Source organism: Rattus rattus, chromosome 2 (assembly GCF_011064425.1).
Source record: "Rattus rattus isolate New Zealand chromosome 2, Rrattus_CSIRO_v1, whole genome shotgun sequence".
NCBI classification, from domain to species: Eukaryota; Metazoa; Chordata; class Mammalia; order Rodentia; family Muridae; genus Rattus; species Rattus rattus.
The window spans coordinates 81,750,895-81,760,955 of record NC_046155.1 but is presented as its reverse complement, the minus strand read 5'-3'; the positions used below and the strand labels follow the sequence as shown (position 1 = coordinate 81,760,955).

Here is a 10,061-nt window from a genome sequence, read left to right as displayed (position 1 = left end):
CCATAGTGTGAAAAAAGAAAGCATCTTCAATAAATGGTCTGTATGTAGAAGAATGAAAATAGATACATATTTATTACCTTGCACAAAGGTCAAGTCTAAGTGGATCAAGGACCTCAACATAAAACCAGGTACACTGAATCTAATAAAAGATAAGAAAGTGAGAAAGAGCCTGGAACTCATTGGCACAGCGGGAAAACAATAGCCTAGGCTCTAAGATCTAGAATTGACAAATGGGCTCTCATGAAATTGAAAAGCTTCTGTAAGACAAAGAACACTGTCAATAGGACAAATTGGCAACCTACAGATTGGGGAAAAAAATCTTCACTAACCCTACATCTGATAGATAGAGGGCTAATAACCTCCAAAATACTTCTAGTAACTTACTCTCCCAGCTTCTGCATGGCAACCACAGTCTGAGTCATACAGCATGTGTGTGTGTGTGTGTGTGTGTGTGTGTGAGAGAGAGAGAGAGAGAGAGAGAGAGAGAGAGAGAGAGAGAGAGATTCATTCTATCAGCTCTGTTCCTCTAGAGAACCCTGACTAATACACCAGGTTTGCCTGATGTCATCTGCTGAGCTATTTATAGCAGAGCTTGCTGCTTCTTGTCGAGTTAAGCTCTGACCATCTTTGCCCAGGACTCTAGCCTCTAACTCATCATGATTTCTGAAGAACATATTCCCTTTCCCAGGAGGAAACATCATCACCACCTTGACCCCAACTGAAAGTGACCTCAAATTTAGGGCAATCTTTGTTTTCAAAGTAGAGGAAATATTTTAAGTTTCAAAAATGTAATCCATCATACAAAAACATTTTGTCCCTTGACCCTGTAGGAATGAGGCAGGCCTTGCCTCAGCTTTTCAGTGCTAAATGAAATTGGACTTGATAACTGTAATTACAATTAATTTGCTCTCTTCACAGCCCCTCATACCAGCTCTTCCACAGCCTGCAATGTGACTGGCCTACTATCCCAAGAGTTACAGGGTTGGAGCCTGACCGTCTTTCTATCTTACATGACCAGTCTTATTTGGAATGATAAAATCATCCTATCTATTAGTGCATTCTGATTTGTCTACATATTGGGGAAAAGGGTGGTTTCTGTCTTGGAAAAACGTACCTTTAGTGACCTAGTTTGAGTAGGAGTGTACTTCCTTATTACCAGGCACTTACTCTTTCTGGGCACTTGCATAGCTTGTTCATCTCAGAGTTAGTTGACCCCATAAAGAAACCGAAACTAAAGTTTTCTGGAATACCTTTATTTTAATCTGAGGCTTGCCACACACTCGGGAATAGTCACAGGTCCTGAATCAAGGCATTTGTTTTTAGTAAAGAGACAGGAAAGCCAGACCATACACATTAAGACTCAAACAACCCATTTCTGCTCCACTCTGAATACCCCAAATAAAGCCACTTAGAGCCCAAGAGCTACATGAGAGAATCAGGGAAGAATACCTGAGGAATCTGATGTTTCTCTCTCTCTCTCTCTCTCTCTCTCTCTCTCTCTCTCTCTCTCTCTCTCTCTCTCTCTCTCTCTCTCTCTGCTTTGGGGAGAAACAAGAGTTGGACATTCCTTGGACACAGCCATGTGGCCAGCAGGCAGCACATGACAGTGACAGACATGGAGTCAAGAGCCGGAGAGCTTCCACCTGCTGTACCATGTGTGAGAGCTCTGTGGTACTCTCAGGCGAGCGTGTTCATGTCCCGGAGCCACCAGGCTGGGAGGACAGTCATTCCCAGCATATGGGAGTGAACAGGTTGGCCCAAAGCTTGGGTACGAACCCTGCACACAATAGGCACACATTTCTCCAGGAAGGAGAGATGAGAGACGTTAGCCCATTCACGTGACTGACATTGAAGCCAGGCTGAGAATGTAGCTCAGAAGAGTGCTTAAGGTCCTGGGCTCAGTCCCTGACACCAAGCAGCAGCTGGATTTCTACCTCTGACTGTCTGGAACCTAATCAGCACCAGTAAAGTAGACGTGATAATCTTCACCACCCTCTCTCTCGAAAGAGAGAGAGTTCAGCGGGTGAGCAGAGAGCACGGGTTCAGTTCCCAATACCCACACAGCAGCTCACTAAGTGTAACTCCATTTCTAGGCATTTAATACCCTCTTCAGACCTCCTTCAGTGCCTATACTCACATACTTGCACTCAGACACATACACATAAAAATGGCTTAATAAAATATACTAAGAAGTTAAAAAAAAATCAAGCCCTTCTCCATCTCTAGTGGAGTGGTGATGGCTACACAAGTAGGTCAGTCAGGGAAAGAAGTGGCTGAAATTCTGTGATCGTTACAGCCAAAGCCAAGGTAAAGAAAATAACCTCAAACAAGCTTAAGCCAAACCACCACAAGTCTAGGTGGGGAGTCACATTACCCGTATTTCAGTTCAGTAGCTATCGGATTTGGGAGCATTACCTACCTTTTTGTGGTTCCTGCAGCCATGACATGATAACGATAATGATAATGATCTACTTTACAGGGCTTCTGTGAATTGTCTGGATCAATTGATGTCATCATTAGATCACTGTCACCCCTCCCACTGTGTAACTCAAGAAAAAAGGCTACTTTGTAATGTAGAATAACACCATTTACTCCCAGTTTTGTGACACCTGCCATCAGTTATCCAGCTGGCACAGTGAGGCCACGCCTCGGTTTATCCAGTGCTTTTGGGGCATGTCTGTTGGAAGCTCAATGGACAGGACATAGTTAGTAGAGTGGCCAGTGGTAGAGAGGGTGCCTCTCCGAGCACTCGTCTTATACACTGGACACACGTAAATGTCCTGATGCAGGAATGATGCACTCTCTCCGGGTTTCAGCCAAATGATGGGCAATGGGTCATAGAGGATTTTGGGGAGAGATTCTCCAATCTGCCTGATTGTCCTGTCCCAACGGGCACCCTCAAGGAAAAGTCCTTTGATGTAGGCCCCATCTTCTGGGATATTCTCCATTGTTGTTTCTTTTGATGTTACCTGAAAGAGTAGAAAGCTATGAGTTTCATAACGTGCCAGTTTCCTTGCATGTGGTTCCAATAAGAACCACCTGGCTGCCGGGCTTGCTTCTGTGATAAGCCTTAGCAGATGTGATCCAAGTCTGGTTCCTAGACAGCTTCCTGTTCTTATATATGGTGGACACAGACAGTACAAGAAAGGAGGAGTCAAGAGGCCACACTGAAGGCAGCTGAGTGACCTTATACAACTGCTCCTCCCCTCTGGGACCTGAATCTAGGAAATGAAGGGTCAGATTCTGAATCTCAGGCAGGCTGATGAAAGAGTTGGGGGGCGGTGTATGTGAAGTAGAATAATGGATTTTTTTTATTTACTTTTTAAAAAACAAGTTTCTCTGTTTTGAAGACTTGTCCCGACTAAAGAATCAGCTCAGAGAAAGCCTGAAAAGTGAGCTGGTGTACTGGTTAGTTTTCAATGTCAACCCTGCCTCAGTGAGGGATTGAACACATTGGCCTGACCTGTGGGCACATTTATGAGAGACTTGTCTTAATTGAGGTGAGAAGGCCACTAAACGTGGCCTTTTCACGGGCTGGACCCTGGACTGTGTAAGACTAGAGAAGGAGCTGAGTACTTGCATGCCAGCAAGGATCCACATGCTTCTCTCTGCTGATGCCTTAAGTCAGCACTGCTCCATCTGTGGGTCACAACACCTTTGGGAGTCAAACTAGCCATTAACAGAGGTCACCTAAGACCATCAGAAAACACATATTTACCTTGCAATTCCTAACAGTAGCAAAATTACAGTTAAGTAGCAATGAAAATAATTTTATGGTTGGGAGTCACCACAACAGGAGGAACTGTATTAAAGGGTCGCAGCGTTAGGACGGTTGAGAACCCTTACTTTACATTCCTGCCTTGATTTCACTACAGTGTTGCACTAGGAATTGTCAGCCAATTCCTCCACTGAGCTACTCGGCTCAGTGTATTTTGTTATAGCAAAAGCAAGGAAACTACAACAGTTTCCAGATGGCATGGTTTAGACAAGAGAAGTGACAACCTTGGCTTCCTCCATGTAGAGCAGAAGATAGTATAAGGACTGTAGGGAGTAGTGGAGATTATGATGGACTGGAGGGTTACAAGCATTTAATATCATTCTAATTGTAATATTTCCATCTCTAAGGACCATCTAAAGCATCCTTCCAAGTGAAGGTGCAGAATAGACAGGGGCTAGGGGAAATCCTTGCATTTTTCTTGCCATGATGGTGACAGACTTTTCCTCTGGAAAGTTAATTTGGGGTGTGTGTGTGTGTGTGTGTGTGTGTGTGAGAGAGAGAGAGAGAGAGAGAGAGAGAGAGAGAGAGAGAGAGAGAGAGAGAATGCAAATATCAAAGACCAACCTTGCAGAGTCAGTTGTCTCCTCATATTCATGTGGGCTGCAGGGATCAAACTCAGGTTACCAGGCTTGAGTGCAAGCCCCTTTATCTGCTGAGCCATCTCGCTGGCACCAAATTCTTTTTTCTATGCTCAGAAACAAGGGCTTGGGAGCAGCACTGTGATTATATCAAGAATAGCTTCTGGATCTGATGATTTTTTGAATTTCCTCTGATTCTGTAGTTATGTCTCCCTTTTCATTTCTGATTTTGTTAATGTGTAACACTCTCTGTGTCCTCTCGTTAGTCTGGCTAAGGGTTTATCTATCTTGTTGATTTTCTCAAAGAACCAATTTTTGGTTCTGTTGATTCTTTCTATGGTCCTTTTTGTTTCTATTTGGTTGATTTCAGCTCTGAGTTTAATTATTTCCTGCCTTCTACTCCTCCTGGGTGTATTTGCTTCTTTTTGTTCTAGAGCTTTGGTCCTGAACCCCCAGTGAACGTGATTGTTCGGGGGGAGGGCGGTAATGGGGGGAGGATGGGGAGGGGAACACCCATATAGAAGGGGAGGGGGAGGGTTTGGGGGGATGTTGGCCTGGAAACCGGGAAAGGGAATAACATTCGAAATGTAAATAAGAAATACTCTCAAGTTAATAAAAAAAAAAAAAAAAAAAAGAATAGCTTCTGGAGCCATACTATGCTATGCCAAATTCTGTACGTGTTCCACTTCTGAAACATTTGTTGCTCCATACAACCAAATATTTGTATTTAGAAGGAAATGAACAATGATATTTTCTTAGGTTGCTTCCCCTGAGCTGTTCCAACCCTCAAGATTCCCTACCTCAAATTCAAATCCAATGTGGTCAATGGGGATGGTATATTTCCTGGCATAATTCTGAGAAACTCCCGTCAAAAAGGACTGTGTGAAGTAGAATCCAGAGATCCAGAAGACCACAGGGGGGCCTTTGTTGATCCATTCCTATAGACCCATACAAATCAAAATTGAGAATCTACAATACATCAATAGTAGGTTAAAACAAAGTGAGTATGGGACTGGAGACATGGCTCTGTTATTAAGAGCACTAATGCCCTTGCAGAGGACAAGAATTTAATTCCTTGCACCCATGTCAGGCAGCTTACAACCATCTCCAGGGATTCAACTCCCATCTTCTGGTACCAGCACACACGTGTGCCTAACAGGTAGACACACATACATACATACATACACATAAATTAATTTTTCCAAGACAGTTTCCCTGTGTATCCCTGGTTGTCATAGAACTTGCTCTGTAAACCAGGCTGGCCTCCAACTCAGAGATCTGCCTGCTTCTGCCTCCTGAATTCAGGGATTAAAGCCAGGTGCCACCACTACCCAGCAAAACTTCATGTGTATAAGTGTTTTGCTCACATTTATATCTGTCTATGCACCACCATATATGTGACCCAGGCTTGAGGCCAGAAGATGGTATCAGATTTCCTGGGACTGCAGTAAGAGTTGTGAGCCACCATGTGAGTGCTGACAATTGAATCTGAATTCACTGGAAGAGCAGCTGGTGCTCTTAGTCACGGAGCCATCTCACCAGCCCAGTGAAATAAATCTTAAAAGAACCAAGAGAGGTATGGATATGATAGTCTTTGCTTTTTCATTTTTCTTGACAAAACAGTCCTCTTGGTTTAACTTGCACTTTCCCATTTTTGAAATAAAGTACAAAAATAATGTATTTCTATTTTAAGCAGGGGTGCAATACTGAATTGGAGACACAGTAGGGAGAAGTAAGGACCCTAGCAGGGCAATATATGTCTCCTCTGAACTGAATAACAGCTACCGTCCCCAGCAAGAGTGGCCGTGCACAGATGGAGTACATTACTGGCTGGGGGTGGTTGCTGTTTATGCCAGACAAACATCTAGATTTATCTCTCCTACCCTGTCTGGGTTTTGTTTGCTTGCTTGCTTGCTTGCTTTTCTTTATTTTTCTCATTCTAGAGGTTGAACTTAGACCTGACAAATGCTAATCAAGTACTCTACCATAGAGCTGGAACCCAAGCCCTATGTGTGAAAACCCAATGTCTATATATCAGCTCAAAATTTTTCACATTACTACACAGCCTCAGTATATCCATTGCCCAAATATGTGCTTTGGACCTCCAGGTTGTGACATTTATCTAGTTTTTACTCCTACCTCTATAAATTAACATCTCTACGATCTTTGAAAAGTATCTCCCTTCTTCCTTGACACAAGTCTGGAAAGGCCATTCCCAAATAATCAACCTGGGATGCCACATAGCTGCCAACCTTCCTTCCCAACTTCTATTCTGCTATCTCACAATGTCTTCTCCACCCGAGTGAGCTACCAGGTATCCAATTACCCAGATTCCCAGGTACCTGGAAGAAGGCCAGGCGGGCCAATAGGTCAGCCACATAGCCCCCCAGGGGCTTCAGTGATGGGTAGGACTTGGCTGCCCACATGGCTGGCACTTTACCCACGATCATACTATTGAAGACTTCCTCCAGCTCTGAGGACATTAGGACTTGCCCTTTGATGGCTCGGCCAAGATCAATAAGGCTTCTGCGAACCACTTTGGTCAGCCTGTAAGGATAAAGCAGCAGCTGAGCCTGGCTTTGCAGGGGTTCCTTCCTCCCAAGTACACCAAATGTGTTCCTTTTATCTTTCTCCCTCTTCAGAGGTCAATGTTAGAAGAAATTCAATCACCTGTAACATTGCCACCTAAAAATAACTTTGATGTGTATCTTTGTTTTCTTTAGAAACACAACTTTGTTTTTAATGAAGTCATTCCATTTTGCCTTTTTGTAATCTATCTTTCTTAGCACATTGTGAAATCTTTCCAATTTGATGAGTCCCTGCCACAGGCTCTCAAGTGCTAGAATTGCAGGCATATGCTCTACAGCCCAGTTCCAAATTGTGCTGTTGCTGCTTTGTGTGTATGTGTTGCACACGTTCATGTAAGTATGCATGCATATATAGAAGCCAGAGGTTGACTTTGGTGACTCTTTACCTTATTGTCGTGAGACAGAGTCTTTCACTGAGCCCAGAGCTCATTGATTGCCTAGACTGATCATTGAACATAGCGGTTTTCTGCTCCCCTGGGCTGGGGTTGCTGGTGTCCACCACCAGACCTAACTTTCTGTGGGTACTGGGAATCTAAACATAGGTCCCCATGCTGGCATAGAAAACACTTTACCCTTGAGCTATTTCCCTAGCCCCCAAATTGTCCTTTATAATGACTATACAGCATTCTATTTTATCCAACTATTTCCCTACCATTGAAATATTTTTTTTAAGCTGGACATGGTGACACACACTTTTAATCCCAGGACTCAGGAAGCAGAGCCAAGTGGATCTGTGTGAACTCAAGGTCTATGTAGTTTCAGACAACCAGGGCTACATAGTAAGATCATGTTGGAAGGAAGGAAGAAAGGAAGGAGGGAAGGAAGGAAGGAAGGAAAGAAGGAAGAAAGGATTATTTGTAGGTAGTTAAACAACATTGCTAGAAAAAAATCTATATTTGCTTTGTGTAAATTTCAAATTACTTTCTTACTAATATGTTTCTGATCAATGAGTGGCTATGGTTTAGGACTTTTGATCAGCATTGCCAAAGTTGTTCTTTTTACAGACTATGAGGTATATGCCAGCAAGACTACCTTCCTCTTTCTGACCTCTCTATTCTGAGGCATGCCTCAGCCCAGAAGACTTGACAGAGTGTGCCCCTCACCCCAAAAACCTGCCACCAGAAAGAACTTGTAAAATCTCAACCAATCTGGCAAGAATATGAGCAAATTCAAAAATTCATTGCAGGAGGAATGCTTGCTAAGGAGTTGGGAGGCAAAGCTGTTGCCTGGGGATAGCATCCCAGATCTCTATTACACCTAATTACAGCTTTCTTGTTATCTTGTTCTGTTCTTGCAATGATGACCACTTTCAAGGTTTTGGTACCTAAGGAATTCTTGCCCCAGAAGACACAGTCACAGACCCCTGAATCAGAAGCTAAACTGGTACCTAACCATTTGGGACTTCCCCTGCTATGGATGGATGGACAGAAACCAGAAATGTGGAAGGATGGTAGACTCATATTGACAGTGAGGATTTGTTGCCCTCTTCTCTGGTATGGAAACAACCACTGATAAAGGCCACTGAAGATCTTGGTAGCCATCAAGGAAAAGTTCCAACTGTTAGAGGGGAAGACATGAGAGCTAGATCTAGATGAATGAGTACTTAGCTCATTTTGCTGAATTTTTCATCTGTAAAGTAGTGGTAGAAATTAGTAATGTCATATTACACTTATTGTGTCTGGTTCTAATGAGAACTATAGTGTCTGGAGTCATATCTGACACTAGTGGCTCCTTCAAAAATGCTTTGATGACTACTTCCGCTATTTAGCAGAAGGAGAGAGGAATGGGAATGATTTAATATTTGGTCAACACACTAGGGTCACTCCATTTTAGAATTCTCCCCTTGTGCAGGGCAAACAACTTTCTCTGCATAGCAATATCTTATCGAGTGTCCCTTTTAAGTACTCCCCACAGGTTCCAACTTTCAAAATCCAAGCAATATCATCAGGCCCACCTGTTGAATCTGATGAGCTCCTGCCTTAGGACGGTATTCATAGACTCCTCATAGACCACAGGGTACAACTTCATGACCTCTTCCAGGTTAAAGTCTTTGGGAAGCTTGGAGAGTATATCCTGGGCCAGCTCCTCAACCACTTCCTTTAGTACAGATAAGAGAAAGGGAATGAGAAGTAACACCAGCAGGCTTTATTTGGACACACTTGATGTAAGCATTGGCCCTTCCTGGGAACTCTGCCACAGAAGCCAGTTCTGCCCCTTAGAGGGAAGGATGGCAATTATCAGCTCACCAACCTTGGAGAGGACATTTCCCAAAATGTCAAAATAATGAGCAACAACAGCCCTGTCCTTGCAGCTGTGGCCAGACAGGGTATTCCTTAATCAGTCGGTAGCCTCAGGACAGCATTGAACACTGGCCCTATCTTCAAGGTCACTGCCAAAGAGAATCCCCACAGCTCTCAAAGTTGGAAGGTCTTTCTCAATGCCAGTGACACTTGGGAAGGTAGTAGGTCTAACTCTAGCATTGAGCAAGACAAGCCTGTGGCACTGGAATTAGCCAAGTAGGGAATGAGACAGTGGACCAAGAGGCAGAGCCTGATAGCTCCCCTACCCTGGTGGGGTTAGTTGGCTGGATAGCAGTTCCTTCCCTAGCCCTATATTAGGACACACTAACCAGACTGGTGTGATCCACACCAGTTACACTTAAAGTGAAGGAGCACAGTCAGCAAGAAACTGACAAGTGTTGAATGGGAGGCAGCTCAGAAGGAAGAGGAGAAGACAGGATGGGAGGGAGAAGGGGGGAGGAGGGAGCAAGGGATGGAGGGGAAAAGAGAAAGGAGAGGGAGAAGGAGAGGAGAGAGAGAGAGAGAGAGAGAGAGAGAGAGAGAGAGAGAGAGAGAGAGAGTGTCTCGGACAGGAGACACAGTTCTGAGTCTGGCTTTCCCATTGATTTTATGAAGGCCATGAAGCTGGCAGATCATGTCACCTCTCATAAGGTTTTTTTGATTTTGATTTTGTTTTTGTCACTTATACTCCGAATAGGATAGTGTTTCACACAGTATGCACTGGGACTGCTAGAAGTATGCCAGCCCAACTGTGGTTGTAAACAACGTTGAATTACATGGTGAGAGAATTAACCTTTTCAAGTCTTGATATCCTTCT

At 43.8% G+C, this 10,061-nt stretch overlaps 1 protein-coding gene across 1 annotated transcript in view; it reads right to left on the bottom strand.

Moving 5' to 3' along the window:
• Positions 1 to 2,503: 2,503 nt before the first annotated feature.
• Positions 2,504 to 10,061, bottom strand: part of Dnah3 (dynein axonemal heavy chain 3) — a 169,665-nt gene continuing 162,107 nt past the window's right edge. Inside the window, 4 exon segments of the mRNA XM_032892767.1 lie at positions 2,504 to 2,969; positions 5,157 to 5,294; positions 6,699 to 6,903; positions 8,899 to 9,041. Coding sequence (XP_032748658.1) covers positions 2,616 to 2,969; positions 5,157 to 5,294; positions 6,699 to 6,903; positions 8,899 to 9,041 — 840 coding nt within the window. The 3' untranslated portion in view covers positions 2,504 to 2,615.